Source organism: Hetaerina americana, unplaced genomic scaffold, assembly GCF_022747635.1.
Source record: "Hetaerina americana unplaced genomic scaffold, ioHetAmer1.1.p SCAF_7, whole genome shotgun sequence".
Classification (NCBI taxonomy): Eukaryota; Metazoa; Arthropoda; class Insecta; order Odonata; family Calopterygidae; genus Hetaerina; species Hetaerina americana.
In genome coordinates this window covers 23,496,474-23,523,282 of record NW_027287316.1, presented here as the reverse complement: position 1 = coordinate 23,523,282, position 26,809 = coordinate 23,496,474, and the positions used below count along the sequence as shown (strand labels likewise).

General features: G+C 35.7%; 2 protein-coding genes across 10 annotated transcripts in view; one reads left to right on the top strand and one right to left on the bottom strand.

Moving 5' to 3' along the window:
* The window catches only part of LOC139696572 (uncharacterized), a 41,594-nt gene extending 22,496 nt beyond the window's left edge, over positions 1 to 19,098 (bottom strand). Inside the window, exons 1-10 of the mRNA XM_071595377.1 lie at positions 18,946 to 19,098; positions 17,167 to 17,319; positions 13,444 to 13,657; positions 12,160 to 12,367; positions 10,829 to 11,232; positions 6,776 to 6,965; positions 6,043 to 6,165; positions 5,762 to 5,933; positions 3,403 to 3,548; positions 311 to 738 (exon numbers count right to left, since the gene is read on the bottom strand). Of these exons, the coding sequence (XP_071451478.1) occupies positions 311 to 738; positions 3,403 to 3,548; positions 5,762 to 5,933; positions 6,043 to 6,165; positions 6,776 to 6,965; positions 10,829 to 11,232; positions 12,160 to 12,367; positions 13,444 to 13,657; positions 17,167 to 17,266 (1,985 nt within the window). The 5' untranslated portion in view covers positions 17,267 to 17,319; positions 18,946 to 19,098. The remainder of the gene's footprint in view (positions 1 to 310; positions 739 to 3,402; positions 3,549 to 5,761; positions 5,934 to 6,042; positions 6,166 to 6,775; positions 6,966 to 10,828; positions 11,233 to 12,159; positions 12,368 to 13,443; positions 13,658 to 17,166; positions 17,320 to 18,945) is intronic.
* Positions 19,069 to 26,176, top strand: LOC139696954 (thiosulfate sulfurtransferase/rhodanese-like domain-containing protein 3). 9 transcript variants are annotated; one of them, XM_071595856.1, is made up of 4 exons: positions 19,069 to 19,131; positions 20,938 to 21,099; positions 25,329 to 25,488; positions 25,577 to 26,176. In XM_071595856.1, exons 2-4 carry the CDS (start codon positions 20,970 to 20,972, stop codon positions 25,629 to 25,631), a joined length of 345 nt encoding a protein of 114 aa, XP_071451957.1. In that variant the 5' UTR covers positions 19,069 to 19,131; positions 20,938 to 20,969; the 3' UTR covers positions 25,632 to 26,176. The 9 variants fall into 9 exon arrangements, with proteins under 9 accessions (XP_071451957.1, XP_071451958.1, XP_071451960.1 ...); XM_071595857.1 differs by having other exon boundaries at positions 19,071 to 19,131; positions 20,935 to 21,099; XM_071595859.1 differs by lacking the exon at positions 19,069 to 19,131 and adding an exon at positions 19,706 to 19,954 and having other exon boundaries at positions 20,935 to 21,099.
* The last annotated feature ends 633 nt before the right edge of the window (positions 26,177 to 26,809 follow it).

Below are 26,809 nucleotides of genomic sequence, written 5' to 3'. Positions count from 1 at the left end.
CAGAAAATAACAAGGTGCACTGGGAAAAATAAAATGATACTATGCATTAACAATTACCTTTACATTTAAGCAATAATTGTTCAAGATTATCATTAAATGGCATTCTTCAAATTCTATTTCTGCTCATTTTTTCACATTTTCCCAACTAATACTTAAAACCTGCAATAGCATCCCTGAATACATATCTCATCCAAACTGTGATGAGAATTTTCACATTTACTTTTCATAAACTAACATTCTGCAAGCATTATAAATGACACAATTAAAGTGGATCATTGAAATATGTATAATCAGATGTTACACCACGCACTTGGGAATGCTTGCCGCATCGATGGCTGCCTGCATCAGCGCACCCTCCTGGATGCACCTTCTTTCTAATTTCGTCAGCTCCGCCTCCACCGCAAGGATGCGCTCCTCCCGCTCACGCAGCTGTCTGCGCAGGTCGCGCACCTCCTCGCCGTGCGCCGCCCCATCTCCCTTCTTCTCCAAATCGCCCCTGCCCATACCTGTCCCATCGCCGGGACCCCCGCCCAACCCCATGCCATCGCCCCCGCCTCCCTTTCCACCCATTCCGCACTCCTTGCTCCCCTCCCGCTCCCTCAGCTCCAGGATCTCCCTCTCCAGCTGCGTGCGCAGCTTCCTCTCTGTCTGCTCCCTCCGATCGCTGGCCAGCTGAAGGGAAGAGAGGGCCCGCTGCAGCTGCCCCACACGCTCCACGTACATCTGCTTCTTGCGATTCTGAACGATAAGACATGAACACATGGTCGCATAAATCAACCATTCAAATCTAACACAGAAATCTTCCACTCCACTTCATCATTTGCCATTAATATTTCACACTTTGATAAGCAGAGAAGAAATCAAGAAGCAGGGTATTTGAAGGGTTCAAGTTAATAATACTGGTCCAAAGAGGCGATTACGGTGCTTGTGACCTGGTATTGCTATTTCTTGGTTGGGGTTCCCAAAACTTCCTAAGTTTGCCCCGAGGAAACACTAGAAGGTAGTATCATTTCTTTTTCCATAGTTGTTCTAGGAGAGGACTAACTGCAGGTAGTTAGGTTGTGTCTTCAGTGGGTGAGCCTTAAATGAGTCAATTCCGGCATGTGATTCTTTTCTCTGTAAATCACAAATTAAAATTTCAGCAAATACTTGTGTGACCTAAGGAAAAACTTGACACTTAAAAATTGAAAATGAAAAAAGCAAAGAATTATAACCAATTTTGATAAACTTAACATAATTTTTGGCCAAGTATATAGCTGAATTAAGTGTACAGGAAAATGATTGTTTCGCTAATGATAAAAGAGAGCCTTCATTGAGCTTCATTGATCACTGAGTAATGTCAGTCACCTTTCATGAATGTAGGAAAATAGCATTCTATAATTTTAACTTCCCTTATGCCCCTTCAAAATAAAGGTTTATACCTCGTCTTTAAAAGCTTAAGACAGTTTACTCATCAGAATGTTATTGATTTCCTCTCAAGGGGTTGTAGTTATAGGTATTTTGGTGGTAAATCTTGATTTATTCATTTTGCTTAAATCTGAAAACAACACTTTGACCTTTACATCAGACTTTGAACATTGATATAACACAATGACAATTATATACACCATTTAAGGGAAAATAACCCAGAAAAAGCCATAAGTAGTTTCCTTACCTAGGAAGTGTTTATATAATATTAGGAACCATGAGAACCCAATCTAATCATCCCTAATCATTTACCACATCTGCTCAAGTAGATGCTGACCAAAACGATACCAAAAACCACAAACATATTTTGGAAAAAAGTTATTTTGAATATTTTGTACAGAAGCATTCCAGGGATACATGGACACCTAGAATGCATTATACATCGTATTTTTACAATGGGAACAAGTGGTGATTAGAAGCATTTAGGTGTATTTTATTAAGATGAATTTCACTTTCCATAATTTAATTGTAATTACCCTAACCTACGACATCTGCCAATCCATTTTCATTGATATTGAGATGGATCACACAACAGTTCAGAAAACCAACCAGCCTCTGACACTGGATAGATTAATTTATTTGAAAGTGTTTCAAAAGATGAAGGGCTCATTTCTAAGAAATGCGGAGGATGTTCTGTGGGTTCCATTCCTTCAAAATTATGTCTTAGGGCACCCCAGCTTGAGCAACAAAATTTAATGTCATTGCTTTTGCTGTACTACCTTTCCATATCTGCATATTCTACATCAGCAATTGGTGTTATCAGTTCATAAGACAATAGATCTCAAAGTCATATTTACAAAAGTAATACATCAAGAGTGCTCTGATCTTCCAAAAGCATTTTTAACTTCCGATCACCCTTCATATAATAAGCTATTAACATTGGATCAGTGTCTTTCTATTCCCTATTAGAGTTTTTGGCATTGGTCATATTATGGGGGCACCAGTCCATACTTATTCCAATTATTGGATTTCAAACAGATCAGCAACATTATAGTTAGCAAATTATTATTTAAATAATTATTATTAGTAAACATCTGGTCACTAAACAAAACAATTTTTTAACAAAATCTTGAAATTGGATACAAAATATAAGCAGTCATTATCAAAATGCAATTAATAGAAAATTCACTTAAATTTCATGAAAAATAATAAAAAATTCTATTCTACGATTAAATACATATCCCTGAGATATGGAAAGAAATTTTTATGAGGCTCGAATATAAGTCAATTGATACTTTTATTATTATTGCCATTCTACCAGTTAAGGTAGGTTTTGGATGGACACAAGTTTTTTTCTTTTGATTTGTTTAATATTTAAAAAAATTAGGAATTAAAAAAACAACCTACATGAATTCAGGCAATATGTTCAAGGTTCACCAGCTGGGATACCCCCATTTTGCCCTCCTTCCTTCACATATTGGGAATTTGCAAAAAGCATTTCTCAATTCAAAAGCACATATTCATTGACTCTGGTGAAACAGGTAGACACAATGAGGGAAAATCAATTTTAGTGAAATACTGTATTTTGCCCTTTCAATACAACTATTGGATGCTCAATTAAAATTACATAACTGTCTGAGCTGCATGACAGCATCCTATTATAGGAAGACTCATTTTTTGCCAGCCACACACATGGTTTTACTGATAATAAGCATTAAAAATGATAAATTCTCTTTAGCTCTGTTTCACCAGTCACTGTTAGTAGGGCATTCTCTCTGACCACCAATTCCTCCTCCACAATTAGAATACAAAATATGTAATTAAAACTGCATGTGGTTCATGCTTCCTGCTTAACTATGCACATTTAATCAGCAATTACCAGAGAAAATCGTGAGTTTACCATAAGCTTAATCATTATCCAAATGCCTTTTTTCAACTTTGCAGGGTTTTCCAGGAATACAAACCACAACACTGACAAGGGATACTTGTACTTACTTCTTCTTCAAGTCTCACGACATTCCCCTGGGCATTGGTGAGGGCTGTGTCCAGGATATCAATGTGTGTCCTCTGTTCCTGCAGTGTTGCCCTCTGTGCTGCCAGCTCTATTTCCTGACGTTCTTTGCAGGCAACCAGCTCCTTATCTAAACATGGTCAGGTAAGAGATGTCTTTCGATAAGTGATTTCAATGACAGAACAACTCAGGAATTCCAAGCCTAATTTTCAAATTAATTCTAGATTCCAATGCCTCTGATTCCTTAAAAAAAATCAGTGAATCCCAATTGACAACATTCCAGCTTAAAATGTATAACTATGCGTAGAAATCATTTCACATAATTATTAATTAATTTACTCAATTGGCAGAATACCCATGTATTGTCAATGAGGAATCAGCATGCACAGCATGCAAAATGAGGGCTGAATCATATTTAGAAATAACATGCATTAGATAAACTCTGAAGGAAGTTAAATGGGAATAAGAAACGGCAAAAAGATACAATGATGCTAACATAAGAGTCATATGGAAAATTAAGTTACAGCAACATATGACAACACCAGTAAAGGCTCATGGAAGGCGATGGAACCTCAGGCTAGATTCAAAATACATTAGCTAAGGTTTATCTACCAAAATACATTGACTATGATTTGATAGAGAACTATCAAATATATCATTATTACTCTAAAGTATTAGGACAGGATTCTTCTAAAATAACTGCAATTATCCCAATTTTCCCAGAGGAATCGTTTTACAAAAAAAAGGCTTAGATGGTTGAAATTTTTGCATATTAACAAGGAAATTTAAGTACATGGCTACTGCTGTGCTAAGAAGTCATGCGTTGTATTGACCAGCTATCTAACTAATCAGATGCTGACCTAGTCAAATGCAATATATCCACAAATTAGGCTAACATACAAGGCCTGTCTAGAAAGGATCCAACCATACAATATAATGAGAAAAATAGTCCACCTAGAACAATGAGGCCTTAGTTCCCTTTGAAGTACTCCCCTTGGGTCCTCACGCACCTATCCCACCATATCTTCTTTGATTGTTTTGAAAAATGGAAGAGATGTTGGGATAGGTGTGTGAGGTCCTAACGGGACCTAAAAGGCCTCATTGTTCTAGTAGGGAAATTTTTCTCAAAATATTGCATGATAGGATCTTTTCCAGAAATACCTCATATAATGACCTAGTTAAGCTCAATTTGTAAAATTTTAAATGTTTTGGGGCATTGGACAATATTCAGATTCTCTTAAAACTTAACATTCAGTACCATGCTCATATCACCAAGAATTGGCAAAAATAGTTATTTAAGATATTAACTACAAAGGGTAGTAAACATTATACAAGATAATAAACTCATAATTATCAATATTTTTTATTTGGTGAGATTATATGCTGGTTAGAATAATCACATTACTTTGAGCATAAAAATGGTGTTAGAACAAAAACGTGTTTACGAGGGTAACCTGGAACACTCTAATGAATTGAGCTACATTCTCACCTATCAAACCAAGCTGCTCTAGATTGATTCTTTGAAGCCAATATTTATTTATTTTTTTCATCTTGTTATTTTACAATGGTAAATTATAAGATATACCACCAAAAAATAAAAAGATATGCACATACATATATTATAATAAAATTACCATTTGCCACACCTAGACAAAAAATATTTAGCTCAACAATTCTTAATTAAAACAATTCAAGACAAAAACTCTGGATACCACAATTCTTGATTAAAAAAGATCTGTACCTAGATTTAAACTTCTGATATAAGTTGGTATTTTATACCTGCTGGTAAATGATTATAAATTTTAATGCCAGCATAGAGGGGTCCTTTTCCAAATAAGTGGAATGCTGTAATACATTCACCTTCTATCTTTGTCTCGTGGCATAATCATGGATAGACACATGTTTTCTCAAGCATGATGACACATGATATATATATATATACAAATGTATTACAGGTAAGATTTCAAGCTATATAAAATGAGGTGTGCATGATTCTCTTTTAGAACCAGTAGTAGAGCCTCAAAAAGTTACTCTATACCACACCAGAGAATGAAAATTAGCAAAGTAGGGTGTTTTTAGAACTGCCGTATCTACAACCTTTGCTAGGTTTCTGAGGGTATGAGAAATTTTGGGAAGTTTACCGCAAACATGCCTAATATGTTCATTCCAGTTTAAGCTTTCATCAATTTAATTATTACTCTATTAAAGTCACACTATTTCATGAAACTTGAACAGTTACTACATTATTTTAGAAAAAAAAGCCGAGTAACCTCAGCAATGAGAAAGCCTGCTGTTCATTAATTTTCAAAGAACCACATAAAAAAATTAAGCAATATGACTTACTTGAGGTGACTAACTGAGCAAGAAGCAAATCCCGTTCAGCCAGTTCCTTCCTGAGTGTGGACACTTCTAATGAAGCACTTGCGGAGGATGACTGATCATTTCCACCTCCTTGACCACCTCCCCCTCCTGCCATCAACATTGACAGCTTGGCTGACAAGCTGCGATTTAATTCCTGACCAAGGATAAAGAGAAATAAATCATAGCACACACCCATTAATATATAATGACCAAAGACAATCACAATCAAGGATTCATCATAAAATTGAAAATAGTTTCCATACCTGCAACCTGCGAATATCCTCTTGGAGTTTCATTCGAGCAGCTCTTTCCAGACGCTCCCTTCTATCTGATGATTCAATTAGCTCCTGATGAGATCGGTGCACTTTGCCCACTTCTTGTTCCAACTGCAAGAGAGAAAATTAGATGTAGACCACCAAATTTTCACACTGTAAAATTATAAACTGTTTAAAAATAAATAAAATAGGAATTGTTCTTCCTGAGTATAACAGTAATAGTGATGTTGAGGCTTGGAATTGGAATGAGACAAAGTGCTGTATCTAGATGTCACCCCTATGAGCTTTCATTGCCATTTGGCTACAATTATGACATTCTTGATTTCTGCAATTTTTTCAAATAGCACTGAACCATGATTCAATGACTCCATTCTACTTTATCAAATGACTAACTAATTATTGGCAACTTTAAATTTCAATGCCGGATTTTTTCTCAGGAGGTAAATTATTCTAAGCCCATTTAAACTGTACATCCAATTCATCAACTCCATATTCCCTTTTATAGCTTTCATGAACGTTAAATCAGGAATAATACTTTGCACTCACTATCCAATGCACTCATTGGCAGGAGAAATCAACAGATTCAAAACAATTACAACCAAACCTCCCAAAATCAAATGAAAAAATCAATTTCAATTCAAAGAAAAATCAATTGACCACGGAATTCGACTGCCAATACCCCTAGAATGGAATAAAATATTTAATAAATAAATATTCTCACCTTCTGGGATTTTGCCACTTTCTGAGAACATGCCTCCAGCTCTAGCTTTAACTCAGAGTTTTCCTGGGCAAGAATTTCTATCATTTCCAGTTGGGGCCATATTGGGGAGCCAGTTTGGCGACTCCCACCAGTATTGGCAGTAACAAGACCCAGTCTCCACTCAAGCATGTCACGGGCTTTTGTTCTTGGCCTGGATGGAATTCAAAATCATTCTTAATTCAACTACCCGGGAGAAAGCTGGGAGGGATGCAGGAAATTTTCACACTGATTGAACTTCGCAGAACGAAGTTAATACTATTGTAATAATTACAATGGAGGCCTCCAAATACACACATTAAACAATACATTAAAAAATATGGAACTATGATATTTTTAATGACAAAAAAATATCTACATCCTTTAAAATTAACAGACCACAAACAGATCATTTTTTAGTCTGGAAAGCTGTAGCATTAAAGTAATGCAATCAAAACTTCAAAATTATGCTCTTTAAATTAATTGAAATTAGTTTTTGCGAATAAATTGGTTGGAAGGAGTAAGATAATCAATTTTTAAATTCATCATTGGGCTGGTTAACTGATGGTAGGATATTCTCAACCCCATAAAACATCATTTTTTTGTTATTTCTGCAAGAGGCGAGTTTTAAAATCATTTAAAATAACTGAAAGCTATTAACTGACCTTAGTTACTTTTTGTTTAATTTTAATTCGGATTCATTTGACTTTGAAGAGTTCAAAAGAAAATAAATGCACTGCTAATGAAGCAGAAGCTAGATTATTGGCGAGAAGTACACACAAATATAAGAATCTTTATCGTATGTAAGAAATTGCTTTATTTTAGAAGATATTTTTCACTCTTTCCAATGCTAGGCTTTTTTTATTTAATAAAATGCAAAAACTGAAATAAAACGTTGTTGGTAATGTCATTTCTTTTGGAACAAACCTGAGAGATTTTTCATTGATATAACATGAAAATGCACTGTTAAGTTATTTTTCAACCCAACATCAATTTTACATATTTTTTCATTGATCCTTTCAAAAATATACATCCGAGGTGTCACTGTAGAGAACTGAAATGAATGGCAAAACTCCTGGATATACTACAGCACCATATATTAGTGTGACTGGTGGGAGCATATGTTCCAGGATATCTAGTCAACCGAATAAATATTTTCAGGAGACTAGAAAGAGTTCAGCCATTTATTCAATCATATATTACCCACACTGTGATAGTAATAAATGTTTATTATTAATGGTTATCTGTTAAAGTAGACTCCTGAGGGGCATAGAGGGTGTAACCACTGGAACACTTCTAAAAGGTATGTAGGACCATCAGAGGATGGAAAAGAGTGCAAATGATTGCCTAGAGGAAGATCTATCTGGGTTCAATAAGGTACGCGTAATCCCAGAGCAGTTATGAGTTCACAGATAGAGGGGAACATAGAATAAAATATGCATTCAATAGATTTAGAGAATTAGGTAGAATTAAAGAATGTATTGCAGAATATTACCATTGCTTGGTGGGATAGGAGACTTATCTGCAGCCTGTACATGCAACAGATTGCTCAGGTGTGGTTGGTGGTGTTGGGCTGGGCAATTTTAGGACGAGAGATTAACCATTATCATCTGTGCTTTCTAACACACATGAAAGACACAGTAAAAAGAGGCATGGGAAGAAATGGAGACAAGAATGAAAATTGTAGGGGAATTCATAAAATCAGTAAGTTTCATGGATGATTAAGCTTTAGCTTGTCAGTCATGGATGATTAAGCTTTAGCTTGTCAGTCAGCAAATGGGCTGTAACCATAGCTGAGTGAATTGAAAGTCAGTGTGATGGGTATGGGATGAGCACAAATTTAAACAAAACAAAGGTAATGCAGTATTTGAGAAAGAGGAAAGCTAAGCTATATTTAAAATATTAGTTCATAAACTATTGCAGGTGGCACAGTTTACCTATTTTGGAAATGTTCTTGACAAAAATGGTCAAAGTGGTAAGGACATAAAAAGAAGAATTGCATTGAGCAAAGAGGCTTCCAAAAGGAGTATGGAGTTAATGACAAGGATGTTAGAAAATAATGTTAAGAAAAGGGTCAATAAAAATTTGATAAGGAGTGAGGTTTTGTCTATAAGGAATCATGGTTACTTAAGCAAGATGATAGGCAATAGATTGGAGCTTTTTGAAATGTGGGTTGGGTGAAGGACGGAAAAGGTCAAATGGAGAGAAATGAAAACACATGAAGTTGTGCTAATCGTGGGAGGAAATACAAAGGTTGCAGAAAGATGGATACAGAGCATTTTCCTTGGAGATGGTATACTAGAGAATGTTTGGCAAGCTGAAGAGAGTAAGGAAGTAAGCGGAATTGAAGAAGGGTCTAATGTACTGTCCAATGTCAGGTTGAGATTTCTTAGGATAGGCCAGGAAATATATCATTGTACTATTGCATAGACTGTGCCCATCCAAAGCCTACCTTAACTGGTAGGATACCAATAATAATAAACTCGATTTAGAATGATCTCAAAAATATTTTTTAGTTTAGAAACAAAATAAATCATAATGATTTTATGTAAAAAATTGTTACAGCATAAACTTTTTGCACACTAAATACATTACTCATAATGAGCCGAAAAATTCTTTCAATGTGATAGAGCTTTTGTTTATTATCACAGGTATCTATAGCCTGAAAATTATTCATTTACTGGAATTATTGAACTGAATTTTAGAATGAAGCCAACACCCAAACCAAAGGAAAAAGACCTGGACCTGTCCCATCAACAATTTGCATATGAATGCCAATGAAACCTTTCAACAGATTGACCCATTTTCAAGTTTACCAGTACTCACAAACACCCCACCCATACATGCAGCTACAATCCCATAAACATCACATTTTTTTAAATAATATAAGGACTCCTTATTAGATTTGTGAAAAAATTCCAAATAAAATTCAAATATGTGAATTTTATGCACCCTTAAAACTCTCTTTTTGAAATGTAAAGAGTGTGAGTCCCAAGATGATCAGTAGTATTTATGATCTGGAGGGTAGGCATGTGATGAATCTACTCTGGATAAATGCCCTGAAGTATTACAATCAGAACAAAGAAACTTTTCACCCTTAAAAAATAATGTGACCTACGGCCAATTTTACCATACATTTTTCTTAAATAATGACAAAATTTTTCATGCAAATGACATTGGGGCTCTAAAAAAAACAAAATTTTAAGTGCAACTGTGACCCTGAAGTCACTCTTATTGATGAATTCCTTCATCTTTTGTTTCTCTCCTTCCTGACGTAACGACTCCATAGATCAACATTCCCTTACCCATATCTTCCTCTTTAGCTCTTTCCGCATAAAAAGGGGACTAAAAAAGTGTTTACCACTCCTGGTAATGATTCTTAGGCCTTGAGACACAGATGGGGTGAAATTTTATAAATTTAGGGCAAAAATATTTTATGAAATAAATACAGAAATGGAATACCACAATGTTTTTAAGTACGATCTTATTTTCCTACTCAGGCCATAGCAAAATAAGTTTGTGAGATGAATCCAATGACACTACCATTTCCATATTAAATGAGTTTGTAATTTACCATAGACAAAGTCAGTGAAAAATTACCAACTTGCTACAAATAGAAGACAGGCATTGCATAGTTATTTGTAAAGCCACATTATGAGCTTATCCAGTTACAAAGAATAACAATAACCTACATGGAAGAACATGATACAAGAATGCAACAATTTCAGAGTGTAAAAATCATTCGCCTCGAGAAACAATGCAATGAGAGTAAAAGTCATTTGCCATCCCGGTCAAGGCGAATGATTTTTACACTCGTTGCATTGAAATGCATATTAACGGAGGACTCCGTCAAAGTTACTATTGCGGCATCTCCCACAGTTTCTTTGGAATTTATAATACAAGAAATTTAAATGTCACACCTGATTTTACTTCTGATACTGTGGAAAGTAACTGAGGCAGAAACAATCGATTTTTCCACATATTTCTGAGCAAAATACGTCAAATGAGGAGAGCAAAGAGACTATCAATGATGCATACCTTGGGTTTGTGGCAACGCCTTTGAGTATGGCTGCATCCCTAGCCCTTGACGTCACGTTTGCTATTCGTGAGAGATCTGGCTGTGAACAGGACGTATGAAGCCTTCCATGGAACGGGATGGCTACTTCACTTGAAGAGCTCCCCCTCCTGTTCTTTCCTCGCTGACCACCACCGCTACCAATCCCACAGACTGAAGGACTCCCTCCCCTCCTCTGTTGTGAGCTACCCTCCCGCCCCCCACTTTGACTCACCTTCTGGGGGGTGGGAGGGTAGGGCCCTACGGGAGATGAAGTGGGTGAAGAAAGTGATGATGAGGCACTTGATGATGAAGACGGTGAGGACAGAGAGAGGTCTAAAGATTTCCTCCCAGGTTTTGTGACTTCTTTTGCAAGGTGCTTCAGAACCTGAGAAAGAATACATAATTAAAGTGACAATCAGAATTAGTATAATATATTAAATATAGTAATATTTTGTTATCTCACCTGGCAATTTTAAATTACTCTCAATAAAATTATTTGCACACAGTTGTTGAGTTTTGTGTTTGGATGCAAACATATTTGCACCATAGGAAGTAAACCAATCTTCGGGGAGTCTAGTGGGTTCGCTGTCATAAAGCAATTTCATATGTCACTCTTATTAAGACTCATAACTTCATTTTAACATTCTAAATGGGATCTTCTTTCATGTGCAAAAAAAAATTCTCTGGACTAAGTCTCTAGAGGACAAGTCACAACTCAACAAGCACTTCCTCCTCTGTAGTTAATTTTCCAAAAGTGATACCCACTTTTCAAAATCAAAAATTAATATGAAAGAAATCTGTACACAAGGAATTATCTATGACACGTCAATGTGACTTACAACTATTATGTACATCAATCAAAACCAACAATAGCCTGCAAGGACTTCCAAGAAATAAGTTCAGAATATGGCATCCTAAAGTTCACAGAATCCCAATGTTTTGAAGTTTGCTTAAGATTAATAACTCCGGTAGTTATTAGTATAATTAAATTGCTACATGACTAAATTATTTTGGATGAAAATATAGATTTCATATATATACAGAACCTGCTGTAGAACTATTGAGTATTGATTAATAAAGTATCTAAACTGGTTATGGATAAAATATATTTTGTGGGAAAGCAAAGTTTCTTCCAGAAGCACTTAGCACCTAGCATCTAGCCCTCTAAAGCTAATTATACAGATGTAACATAGTACTTCTAAATACCAGTGCATACACTATTCATTCTTAAAGTAATTAAACAATACATGTCATAAACTACCCTTTACGATATGTCTAATAGAGATATAAGACAATGGAAAAATAGAATCACCTGAGATTGGTCCAAGTAGTCTACGGGAATTTCGGTGATCTCTCTTCCTGTGTTTCCTGATTTCTTCTCTCCATCAGCACTCACTCCTCCACAGTGCGGGGAGGAGCGAGGTGAGGAGGATTTTCCAGGATGGTAGGCAGATGAACCCGTTTTGCTGTGATGGTATGAAACTAGAGTTGACTCGTCAACATCTCTTATACTTGGCACCCTGCATTTATGTGAACAAAGATGAAAAGTATTATGTCAGGGATGAAGAACTAATTGACCTAATTACCATTCTCTACATCCTCAAAAAGAATCAACTTCACTGTGCACATTTCACTAATGAAAATCAGAATAGAAGAGAGTACCCTCGTCTCATGTGCTAAGTAAAAATTTCGACAACAGATGTGTTCTCAACCATGCGACAGTAAAAGATCTCCAAAACTACCTCACCCTCTGGCAAGGTGCTACCAAATAATTGCCAGTATTACAAGGAACAATATATGTACTTTAATAAAAAAAAATGCAGTTTATCCCACCTGAGGGCTGCAAAATTGCCTAACCACAATCAGATGATCTGATTAACTCAACTGAAAGAGCATGCCCGAGAAGTGAATCCCAATTGACAATAAAAAGGCCCTTAAAATTATAAAGAATATATGTAAGCCTACAAACACCATTTGCTTGAACTTTTCAAAGGCAAACCAAATTTACATATAAAATATGATGTGAATTCAATGAATGCAGAAGGCTGAAGAGCTAAGTAGAAAACAGAAAAAACTAAATAATAGAAATGCAATAGATAAAACATTAGAATAGAGCATGGTAACCCTAATTAAGTGGACCAAAAATAAAAAATAAAATAATTTGGTGGAGGCTAATATGAAAATAATTAAAATTGTTAACAATTAGGAAGTGAGATATATAAATAAAGCACACAATGAGCATTTTGAAATGAACCACTCATCACTGATCACAAGAAAATGAATTTTACAAAGGTAACAGTAGTCTAAAGATGTGGTTATTTACATTAGGTACATAGGATGAATGATTTGAATGAGGCAAGAATAAGAGAGGTTATGTATACAAGGAGAACACTATTATCCCAATTTAAGTATCAAGAGGATGCACCGCTAATAGCTGGAGCAAGTTGCATAACTTGTCTGATGAGGAAATGGCACAATATTGAAAAAAAAAATTGGCTTGCCCTCAAAAACTGAACCCAGGGTTTCTGTATGAAATATCTACTCTAGCCATTCCATTCACCTGATCAACCAATTATATGACACTCCTTAAGTTTACCTATGGCATGATGAGGTACATATTGGACTGTGAGAATTTGATCCTCCTCCGGCATTGCAATGACTTCCTGCCATCCCCGAGCCAATGTTCTCCTGTCCCTGGGGATCCTGTCGAGGTGTGTGACGTATTGCATACCTCTCCTCATGGCTCAGATTTTCTGTTGACGTTGAGACAGAATCTGTCTCACTTCCACTAGGACTACGTGCATAGCCACCTTTAGGTGAAACAAAAAAAACTGATCCAATGATATGTCAAACAATCTACATCATAAATGATCAAATCTCCTCATAACCCTCTTTAAACAGAAAAAAGAAGTAATCCCTATTATCTTTGCACAGAATGAATGGTTCTGCATTTTTCCTTGTGCTTGAATATCTTCCGATATCCTATTGAGAAGATTGGTTTTGGCTGGGATAAACTCATCACTATGAGATGAGAGCCTCAACTATTCATGGCATTCCTGGTGATTAAAATTTTGAACCAGAAGGATGCAACTCAACGCTTAAAACAAATTTACTTTTCACAGTTCTTGCAGGTATATCAAAACTACTGACCAAACTTTAGTTAACAAATTATAAAAAAAAACTGTAAGGGTCCTTTCTCTTCATTATGTTGTAAATAAAAAATTATGTATACGCATACTTCTGGATGCACATAATTTAGTAATGGAAAACATTTTTCCTGCATGAATTTTTCTTGATGCATCCAGTAAGGTAACTCATAAGAGTTTACTGCATGAAAATTAATAGTACTATGCAAAGACTAATACAATAAAAATGTAATTCCTCTGAGGACATTTGATTTGAAAATGTATATTCACATCCCCTGCCATATTTATCAATTCAACCAAAAATATCAATCTAAAAAGGTCAGTGCAACAGAACGATTGAGAAGGGATGAGGAGTGGGAAAGAGACTAGTTTAGTTCCGATGAGTATGAAGTTGACAAAAGACTGCAAGAACAATGGTGCATAGTGTAATAAATCAAATTATGTTAAAAATAAAAGGGAAAACAAAGAACATCTATACCATTACTTTTCAGCTAAGGATACCTAGTATCTTACACGAGGAAAATGTCAATCTCATCAACATGAAGCTTTATATGAAATTATTGAAACAATATAGACAGAGTGGTTCCAATATGTCTGGAAATGACCTTATGGGCACATTGTAACCAAAATTATAGAGGCTGACAGGCGCCAGAAAGAAGGTATTTCATAAAACATGATGTCTTAGAGAAAATGACAGATAATATGAATACTGCATGCAAGATTATTATGGAAAAGAATAACTTCTAATAAAACTAATGAGCCATTGGCTAGACAATTGATCTCTTCAAGTTTTCCATATGCATACATAATAGAGAAACCTCTACATGTGAAATGGCAGATAGGAGAAGTATATTAGCACATAGAAATTGAAATCATCATACAAGAAGTAACAGGGGACAATTTCATATACATACCCATGTTAGGGAGAATCATAAGACAGAAAAAAAGAATGAAGCCACCACTAAGAAGGTTTTTATTTATTTATGCATACCCTGCAAGCCACCGCTAGGGTGTGTGGCAGGGGGTGAATACACACCAGAATAATTTTACCCGAACATGACCCTACCGTAGTCGAACAATGCCTTTATGATCCCCTATCGTTTTTGGAAAAATGACATCTTAAATCTATCAGTTCTACACTTTATCTCTCTAATTTTACAAGCATGATCTCTCCTCCCGTAATACGATGTGGGTACCAATACATTTTCAAAATCACTGCTAAAGAGACCACCTCCTAATTTATGCAAGAGCTTAAATCTGTAATTTAACCTTCGCTCCGTGAGTGATTCCCAGCCTAGCTGCTCTAATATTTTGGTTACGCTACTTAGTTTATCATAACAAAATTTTACAAATCGACAATCAACCCAAATTCACCAATGAGGCCCAACCAGCAACAGCTAACATTTCCCTTTGACCTTTTCATCATATTTACCAAGTACTCTTCCAATAAATCCTAATTTTTTGTTATCTTGTCCACATATTCCCCATGTGTTTTTCCCAGGAGAAATCGTGAGTGAGGGTAACGCCTAGGTATTTCATTGAGCCGGCACATTCCATTTCGGTGTTCCCATTGCAGAAGGCATTCAGGATGGAATTGATCTTTTACCAAAAATGTATCAGTAAGCACTAAGTTTAATTGCCAAGTGTCGCACCAGTGTTGTATAGCATTAAGGTCATCTGACAAAGCAGCTGTATCCTCAGGATCATGGATATCACATTAAACCACTGCATCATTGGAGAATAAGCGTATCTTACCAGTGACTACAGAATCGATGTCGTTAACGTAAAGTAGGAATAAAAGGGATCCAATGACATATCCCTGGGGAACACCTGAAGTAACTTCTACTGCATTTGAGCTAACTCCATCTAACAGTACTCTTTGAACCCGACCATTCAAAAAGTCTTTAATCCAACCCTGGATATTTTTATCTATACCATATGCTTCTCGCTTTGAGAGTAGTTTACTATGAGATACTTTGTCAAAGGCTTTCTTAAAATCTAGAAAAATCTCGCTTTTCAGTTGCATTGCTCGAGAAATACAATTAAATAATTCAGAAGGAATAGACACCCCGGGATCTACAATTCAAGAGGCTTGAAATGAGAACTGAGTTATTTTTTATGACTCCAGGCACACTTAGCCATGCAGCCTATCCTATGAAGAATCTGGTAACAGGACCCTGATCCCAACTTTATAAATATTAATGTTTTGGCGGGAAATTGGTGTAGATGGAGTTATACATTAAACTTTTTAATGTAATACTCCAAACATTTTAATGCAATGGTATTACATTAAACTCCTTAGTCATCAGAGATTGCTTTGTGTACTATCAAGAAGTTTTCTTTGCTACCAGGAGGAAGTTCTTGCAATCATTAGAAGTAAATAGTTGATAAGGACTATCTGAAACCTACCATTAATTTGGCAGAATACCTCAAATAAATCAAGAAGTTGCACTTTATCAGTAAAATTGGCAAGGCATTCCATTTAGGTGATTTTCCCTGAGTGAAAGTGGTATACCAAGGAAAGGCAACAAAATAAACGGTCTGTTAAAATCTGAGATGTTAATTATAACATAAGATATTTTCAATCGAGTTGATCCAAGCAGTCAAGGAATATGGCTATCTGTTAAAATTGTAAAAGGTAGACCTAACTTAACACTCAGCAGACATACACAACTACACACCTAGGAATAGGATATCATCTGGATGAATTTTTAGGGAGGTACAAACAAACCCACATGCCACTATTTGCTGGAATTGAGTCCAAAAAGAATTTAAAGCAGTCAATAAACCTTTGTCTGGAAAATAAAAAGAAAAAAACAGAACTTCCAACATTCAGACTAGGTGATGATATGTGATATACATATAACCTAAACTGTTAGGGGACAGTTGGTCAACCAGCAGAACTAGGCTCTGACAAAGTTTGCGGAGAACATTTATTGATCCTGTTGTGACAGGAATTTAAGAGCAGCTAAGCAAGTGCATTACCTAATGACTGGGCCATAAGATTATTAGTGATAGGAAATGGTAAAGAATAAAGGAAAGATTATCAAAATTATCACAAAAATGTTATTAAGTAATAATCATTAACTAAGGTCAGTTAACCTCCATTAGAAGGGCATTAGGTATCATTGGTTTTGTTTCCCTTTGTTCATATGTTGGGATGGATTACCAACCTTGATTTTGTTGGTGCAATGTTGAGCCTCTTTGACCAGATAGTCCAGGGAATGGCATGAACCTTGGTGATGATGATCTCTGCTGACGAAGGGAGCTCATTTTAAGGCACTCTTAGAGCTATCTTGCTCTTAAGTGTTCGTTTCTATAGAGAGCTGCAAAATTAGAAGAGTTATACAAATATAAGTATAAATTGGACAGCTTCACAATACAAAATGATAAACAAAAAGCATCACTTTGAAATAAAATGTCAAATTTTGAAAGCTTATTGTGACTTATACTGACAAGTAAACATAACTAACAGGCAATGATAATTATTTAAATAAAAATGTTTCATAAAATTTAGAAAATAGGCAAAATGTGACATTCAAGAGACAATAAGGAGAAATTTTTACGGGAAGAGGTAAAATGTGACATTCAACATACAATATAGATAAATTACTATAACATTTTATTGACGTATGGCTATCATTATTTATAATAATAATTTAATTAATTACCACTATATATTAATACCATTTTAGTGATAACAATACTACCCTTAACCTGATAAAAAACAACAAGGCCATAAAATTAGCAAAATATATTTATTTTTGATTGATCTGGTTACGTTGAGAGAGTAGTATTCAGTAGCTTTGAGCAGAAAACAGACATTAAATATGGTAGATTATTAGTGTCATCTATAGCTAAGCCCAGCAGATACTATTCATAACAGAATAATCTTCTTGGGGAGCTACACACAGCAAAGGGAAAGGTACTGGCCCCATAAATAATGTGTAAAGTACATATTCCATAAGGCTTGGTATGATGACAATCACCCATCCAACTCTCCTGATCTTTAACTATGCCAGCTTTATTCAATTGAGAAAATAATCAGTTTACTGCTGAATGGGTAAACAGACACCCTTCTAACATGGCTATCATGAGCACTCATTTGGGCATATTCCGGATTTTTCGAAGAATTTTCTCTGCCCTCAGGAAAATAAGTTACCAAGAACACTTTTTAAAAATAAGTTTAGTTTTCTGTATGGACCTTATTTTTGCGTATAAAGAAACCAGGATGCACATCGATGCTAGATACATTATTTAGTTCTACCCAGATCATGACAAGAAACAATTAGTCGGTAAATTTATGCTGAAAAATGTTCATATTGTTCTCTTTTTGTTGTAACACTATTTGAGACAATTGCCGTTTCCCCAGCGAACATTTAATCAGCATACTTAACTTATTAACACAACTATAAACCCACAACATCGAATCTCTTGACGGCTACATATTTATTTGTAATTTTGACAGATGCTTCAGAGAAAACAACCTATCAAGATACTATGAAACATTGTTTTTTAACCCAGCTCACATGAACTTACTACTAAATGGAAAGGTGTAATTGAGATATATACGCGTGGAAATGAAAATGATAAGCTGGATATCCTCCTAAAGTATTATTAGCAAATTGATCGATTTCCAACACAATAAAAACTAGTTTTGGGTACACTGTACGACTTCATGTAATAGAGATTACCCGGACTATTGGCATTTATAACTTAACTTTTCTTCGTTGAACCAAATGAATATTGCATAATAATCGGTCGCTAATGATTGCAGTCGCGCAATAAAATTATAAAAGAGTATTAATGCAAATTAAAAGCAACATTCTGGACTCAACTCATGCACCAAGACAATCAGTCATGACGAACTGGCAGGACTAGGTAAGGTTAACTTATGCAGTAAAATAATAGAGCATGAAGCAATTCAAAGGCAACTGCAACAATTTAATTACCTGTTACTTAGGAACTTTATAGTTAAAATATCGTTTTTCGTTATAACTGCCATGACCAAGTTCCATGACGTCATTTTCCCCGATGAGCTCGTTGCGCATTACTCATTTCTGTTTCCAATATTTTCACCAAAACTTTGACACGAAATGGTCGCACGGTTTCTTTGAGCCTGTTCTTATTATTTTTATGTTAGTAATTTCTTTTTTCAGCATTTATTTTGAATAGTTTTTTACCTGTTTCGAAATGATAGTACTAGTGAAAGCAATTTATTCGTTGAGATGCGGGATAGTTGTATTCATTGCCAAATAAATGGTAAACATAGTAAATTTAAGTGGCATAATATCGCAATTGTGAATAATTTAATTAATGAAGAACTTAGTCATCGTGGAATAATTTCAGCTTCCAGGTTGAATTGCAATAAGGGTTTAGACTGGAGCCAAAGTTATGAGTTTCCTTCGTCCGTAAGCCATATCGAGGAATGTTTTTAATGAATGTCTTAAGATTAGCGTAACCGTGATGGGCCTCTCTCTGCCCAATAATAAAATATCGTACTGTGTGAAGGGAATAATTCGTGAAAGAAGTCCTAACTAGGAATGGATGCTTTCACTAATCAATACAGTTTTTTATTTATAACTGCGTCGTTGTACCATAAAGGGATCCATGACATTATTAAGCATTAATTGGTTTAAGCAAGAATTTGCTTTTGTATATTCACGGCTTCCAAGTACACTGACTCGATAGAAATGGCGAAATACGCGGTGAAACCCAATCGATGTTCAAACAAACGCCAATGGTCGTGCTACGAAATAATTTTCCTAATTGTGGTAAATGATGGAGAAGCAGGGCGGACTTCCTCCATTATTAATCGAGGACGCTGTGGATGGCATGAATTTTCTGTTGAAAGTCATTCAACTTGCACGAGGAAATTAATGCGTCACAGCACTTCGTGAAAGTCGGCACTCTTAACTTAGTCTTCTCGCACCATAGAATTATCTTTCTAAAGGCACCTAGGTAGGTCAGAATAATTTCCTTACTAAATCTTCATTCTTAATAATGTAATTATTTTGAAAAAAGTCTTTTAATGCAAATTATAAATCCAATTAGGTACACAGCTGTTGTTTTAGTTTTTTGTGATTTCAAGGTAACATTTCCATGCAAACGTTCTACCAAAAATTTAATTCGTCAGAAGTGTCAAAAGCACGTAAAGGTTTACACAATTTCGTATTCACATTCTCAGATTATATTTTTTTTAATGACGGCAATAAAAAAATTAACGAAATTGAAGGGTAAATAATATTTACAATATATTTGTAATCAAATTACACCTGCTTGAGGGATATCATCGTTTTTAACCCTTGTCACATTAGAAAGTTACATCCGCAATAACCCGATCCCATGAACTTGGTCAACCTTTCTCTTTAAGACTGTGACTCGTGCATGCGGCGAGAATCAGCTTATTGTTGTTCATGACCTTGTGGCGCCTGAGGATCGTCAAACAAACAACTGATGAAAATTGTCATTGGATGGAAAATATTGAGTTATGATGAAGTGGAGCATATTCTTTGGTGATTCTATTTGATACATACGACTAAATTTTAATTAATTTAACTTTACATCACCGTTTATTAGTAAATGTTACCTTGCGAACATATCGTTTGTCACACCTTCGCCACCGTTTGTGTCTCTCTCATAATAAAAAACATTCTCGGAGAATATTTTCACGATTTTCTCCAAAAGAAATGCTAATCATTCGTAGATGTGCGTACTCATTAATTCGGCTGCACTCATTGTGCTGGAAAGCATCTTACAGTACTTCTACGGGCGTTGTTCTGCATAGGAAGCGCTTATTTCCGCGTAAGCGAAGATAGCAAACCATAGTCCTGGCGCATCAGATGCCTTTTGGAAATATATTTAGATTATATTTTAGTTCGGTTTATCAGCGGTTCTGCTATCGGTGGCGATTAAATTCCCAGGTACACGTATTTTTTTAGCAGCAGTGTCAACGGTGTTTTGGGTATCCAGAGCAATGGAGCACACCGACCTTGATTACAATGAACTCATTGAAGTGCGGAAGAGCCGGGACATATTATTGATTGACGTAAGGAATCGTGATGAATTAGAAGGTGGATCCATACCCGATAGTATCAATGTGCCACGTAAGTACCTTTGTTTATTTATTGCACAATCCATAATCTTTACAAGTACAGAGATCTACCAGTTACAATATCACATGGACAATACTATTATGAATATACGTATTCAAGATGTGGAACCAAGGTATATCATACGATCAATGCCAAACAAATATTAAAAATTTTAATTTATGTAATAAGTATTACAAAAATGAAATATTAATTCTACGATAAGTGCTAAATATCATATGTACCCTATTAAACAAGTTTCAAAAGGAAGCGACTTACCCTAATATTCCCCCTTAGGGCTATTGTTCAAATAAGTTGCCATAAATATATGGTCTTAAAAGGCGTGTAAATAACCAATCAGCTGTTCATTGTCAGAAGAGGGAAGAATATCTTGAAAAGAGAGATTTTTAATTTTTCTAATGACAGATAAAAGCCATGTTGCCCATTAATTACTGCATTTTTTAAAATCGTTATATTCCACCTAGAAAACCAAACGCATTAGTAGGCCACTCATGAGATCTAATTGAACTGTAATTATCTAACCTCAGTATGTCTCCTTTCTGATAGACAGGAACTATGTGGTTTATTTCTAAGATTTGTGGGAAAATATCCTTGGAAGTTATTAAATAAATAAATTTGTCATCAGTAAAGTAAGGGGACATGGCAGTTCACTGGATCGAGCTCTGGGCTAATGACCAGACGATCCTGGTTCAATTCCCAATGATATCCGTGGGTATCCTCAGCTTCAACCAAGCTTGTGATTTTTTGGGTATCAAACCTTTCTGGGAATCCGTAGCAGTCAAAGGGTCAGGAACTGAACCCCTTACAGTAATGTTTGAATTTCACACATCCTATAGGGCCTAATGTTGAGTGAGCTCTACCCTCGCCTATCACTCAGACTTTCAAGCTGACTAGTGTGGTATAAGTAGGACATAATACCACAATAATATATGAAAACAGAGGGAGGGACACTTTAAGACCTTTGTCCCATGTTTGAATCCAAGGATTTGTGATGGGTGTGGTCCACAATTGAATATGAATAATCATTTGATGAAAGAATAATATTATAACTCTAATAGTTTTGTTAGTACGAAGTATTCAACAAATGTTTGTACCAATGAAAACATTTTACTATGTCAACATAATTGAATAAAAAAATAATTGAATGAAAATTAGTTCCTCTGAACTGATGTTATATCTTTCAGAAATGCTTTGAAAACACTCTCTTTTATTTCACTCCTCCATCTCCTTGCCTAATATGCTGGGAGCAAGTCATCATCTATGTTAATATAGATGAAGCACAGTTTTCTTCTCCTTATGGATTGTCTTATGGCTACCACATATTACACACCTTCTATTAGTGTCCACTACTGCTATCTCATGTATAAAATTCTGTCCGGCTCCTTTTTTTAGGAATGAATAGCTTCTTTGTTTCAAATAATTTTGTAGAATTCTAATATTACAACATGACTCATGTAACATGAAGTTGCACACTACAGCATTTACTGCTACTGTAGGGTGATTAAGATGAGTTTGCCTAATTTTTAATAGTCGCAGAACTGATAAATATTGCACACCCTGTACACTCTAAGACCTAATAAATGGTATTGGCGAGGGATTGTTGTAAAAGATGAGAAATTCACCCAATGATTAACCCAAATTCACCCCTATTAAAAATGCCTAGTAGCCATACTGGAATTTCCGCTTATGCTTAAACTTACATTAATTGAAAAGTTCAATTAGATACATTTAAAATTGAAATATTAACCAGGTGTTTATGAATGAATACATATTATGGTAATAATTTGTGGGTTGTGGTAGTCCAGTGGTAGAGCGTTGGACTACTGACCGGAGGGGCCGAGGTTCAATTCCTGGGCAACTGCAGCTCCACCCAAGCTGTATGATTTTTTAAGTACCAGATCTTCACTGCATCCATGCACTGGTTGCAATTTGTTCGGCAGTGAGATTTTTCAATAACACATTGATTTTGCATCCATCCCTATTTCAGATGCCATTTTCATACTCTGTTGGTCACAGCAGTCCAGGGGTAGAGCATTGGACTACTGACCAGAGGGCCCGGGTTAGATTCCTGGGCAAGCCTCTTTGGGCACCTGCAGCTCCATCCAAGCTATGTGATTTTTCGGGTGCCAGATCTTCCTGGGAAACCATAACTGGAACAGGGAAAGGAACTGGTCCCCCTACCCTGATGTGTTAATTTCACGCGCTGCCAGGCTTAGTACTGGGTGAACTCTACCATCACCTACCAAACTGACTGTCCGGTTTATTACTGTGTTTATGGTATATAGATGGAAGATATTTTCCTGGTATTGTATTTCCTATCATCACTTGATTGAATAAGTGGAGATTATCAGTTATACACGAGTGTTTTGTAAATGCATGTAATCAAGTATCAAAATTCTAAATCTGACAAGGAAATGTCTGCTTTGGTCATGAAATGATGGTTTACTCTCTTCATAGCCTATTTTGTAGAATGAAGACTTGATTTCATATCAGGGTTAAAAAAAACCATAAACAAAGTAATCAACCCGAAGGTCGGTTTGGTAGGTGATGGTAGAGTTCACCCAGTACTAAGCCCTATACGGCATGTGAATATTCACACATCAGGGTAGGGGGGCTAGTTCCTTTCCCTGTGCCGGTTATGGTTTCCCAGGAAGACCTGGTAACCAAAAAATTGCATAGCCTAGGTGGAGCTGCAGGTGCCGAGAGTGCCTTGCCCAGGAATCGAACCCGGGACCCTCCGGTCAGCAGTCCAATGCTCTACCCCCAGGACTACCATGACCCACCATATCTGGGTTATTACCCCTAATTTCCAGGGCACTATCGAGATAGGTGTTTAAGAAACCATGATAAATCTGTTGTTCAGAAGGCAGAAAGAACATACTTCAGTTTCTTAAAATGAATAGAGCCTTTGATAACTTTTGCTGAACTCTGAGACATGGGAGCTCCAGCTCAGTTTTTAGTTGAGCTAAAGCCCTTACAGTTTGTCAGGTTTAGCTTCTGCAATTGGAAATTTTAGGTTATAGACAACTTCTGGGTTTTATTTAAGTTGAATGCAACTCATTGACCTTAAATCTGCAATGCAATGGTGGATGGCGTAACTCCATATAAATCGATAAACTCCCAGCTGAGATTAAGGCCCATAAAAGTGTGGCTGCATTTAAAGTCAATCTACTTAGGTTCTTAAAATTACAAATGTTTTATTCAATTGCTGAATTTCTTGATAATGTCTGATATTTCTTGTATCCACAAATATATTTTGTCACTTTCCCCTGACGTGCCTTATATCAAGTGTAACATTTGTAGCTACTTGATCCCTGGACAAATAAAATTTATTATTATTATCCATGATGTGTAGAAAGTGTAACACGCTGCTATTCCACAAATTATAACTTTATTGCGACTGGTTTCATTACAGCATATGATCATCATCTGGTGATGATGATAAGATTTGTCAGAACCAGTCACAATAGTTATATATAGTGAAATAGCAAAGTGTTACCTGAACTTTAAATCATGAAATGGGCAAGGTTTAAGAGCTTGTGTCTAACTCAGTGGCGGTAGTTGGGCTAGTGCAGTCCTACATGAAAGACTTATCATCTACATACTGGATGGAGTTTTAAGAGATGTTATAAGGAAGTTCATGGAGCATTAATAAAATCCCAGGTCAGAGGTCCCAGAACTGAGCCTGGTGGACAAATGAGGGAAGGGCTTTGGAAGCAGACCATCCGACTCTGATCCGAAATGATCTGTGAATTCTCAGAAAGATGATTGGTAGAGTTTGTTCCATTTTTCCCTCTCAGGTAGCATCATATTGATCTTCAAGTGATTTGATTGCAAGCACTGCAGAACCTTGCAGCCCAATTTCTCATTTAACTTTCATTCAACCCATTGTCATTGATTGTTATCATAAGACAAAACGACCAAATTCTTTTTCTTGAGGAGCTAACTGGATCTACATATGTATATTTGTATTTCATTACCTGAAAAATAAGTTATTCATTGCTTTAACCATCTATTTGAGAAAATTGGTGTTTGATTATACATAAATATTATATGCAATGGTTTCTAATAGCTCTTTGTCAAGCAGAGCCTTGTTTTGCTGGCCAAATTAGATTGGCTTTGCCAAAAAGTTTGTTACTACAGTAGCAGACAAATCAATCAAATAATTTTTTCACCATAAGGAAATTTCATATAAATTACAATAAATTTCACTATTTTGTCAGTTGGTGAGTTGGAGGCTGCCCTGAAAATGGACGATCAAGAATTTGAAACTCAATATAAACACAAAAAACCTGAAAAAGATGCGGAGATAGTATTTTCATGCCGCAGTGGGAACAGAAGTAGGCGTGCTATGGATTTGGCACGCACACTGGGTTATGATAAGTATGTGCAGCTAAAATGTATGTGCGCTCATATCTTTATTATTTCTTAACTTTTGGAGTTTAGTATTAATATTTGTTATTATTTTCAGGTCCAAACATTACATTGGTGGCTGGCTTGATTGGGCAGAGAAAACAAAAAATTAGTCCATTTATGTTAACATTGTTTTATGTGAGACAAGTCCTTAAATAAAGTAGTATGTTCAAAAGTAAAATGTTTAAATGCACAATTGTTTAAATGGTATTAAAATATGTACGATTGTTGAAAACGTATAAATTTGCACGTGGCAGCTATTGATGGAAATGTAATGCATGTGGTAGATACTGCGAGGAATTGTATTTCAGTTGATTGAAGAATTTTCAATAAATAATTACATATGGTGATGTGAATAAAAAATATATAGCTATAGTTCGGGAAACTTAACATGACCAAAACCTACACTTGGTGCTATTACAAACCTGATGAGAATTTGACTGACATTTCATACTGAAGACATTCATCTAGTGCATACAAGCACTGCTGATTGACATACTCTGTGTGATATATGTGATCCAATCCCATGAGAAAAGTGATGATTTGATCAAGAAAAACTAATTTTTGGAAAACCCATATTTCAGCAATTTAATTGCAGAAATTATACTCTCTTTCTATTCTTAAATAAAAATAAAATCATTGGGGACATATGAATTTATCCTTAGATGTATTATTTGATTTATTGAAAGAAATATGTATTGTATGCTGAGGAAGAGGTTGTGTATGATTTTGTTGTCTTCATCTTTCAAGAATTATAGTCTCAGGAACAAACTTCATACTTTGGTGTAATTTTTTTCTATCCCATAATCTGTAAAAAAATTTTTGGATGTATTGCTACTTACTAATAGCAATGCAATGTGTCCAAACATAGAATTTGTCACCCATCGAAAAGTGAAGAGTCAGGCGTGATATTGTGGAATCGAGACATAATGAAAACTTCGTTGCAATTTTCCACAGTTAAATATTAGAGCAGCTAGGCTGGGAATCACTCACGGAGCGAAGGTTAAATTACAGATTTAAGCTCTTGCATAAATTAGGAGGTGGTCTCTTTAGCAGTGATTTTGAAAATGTATTGGTACCCACATCGTATTACGGGAGGAGAGATCATGCTTGTAAAATTAGAGAGATAAAGTGTAGAACTGATAGATTTAAGATGTCATTTTTCCAAAAACGATAGGGGATCATAAAGGCATTGTTCGACTACGGTAGGGTCATGTTCGGGTAAAATTATTCTGGTGTGTATTCACCCCCTGCCACACACCCTAGCGGTGGCTTGCAGGGTATGCATAAA

Bases quoted from the DNA above. Each gene is read 5' to 3' on its own strand.
- LOC139696954 (XM_071595850.1), top strand. From the start codon at position 20,683: ATGCTAATCATTCGTAGATGTGCGTACTCATTAATTCGGCTGCACTCA. The intron at 21,100-25,328 runs GTAAGTACCTTT...CTATTTTGTCAG, and splicing joins CGATAGTATCAATGTGCCAC to TTGGTGAGTTGGAGGCTGCC. The intron at 25,489-25,576 runs GTATGTGCAGCT...TATTATTTTCAG, and splicing joins CGCACACTGGGTTATGATAA to GTCCAAACATTACATTGGTG.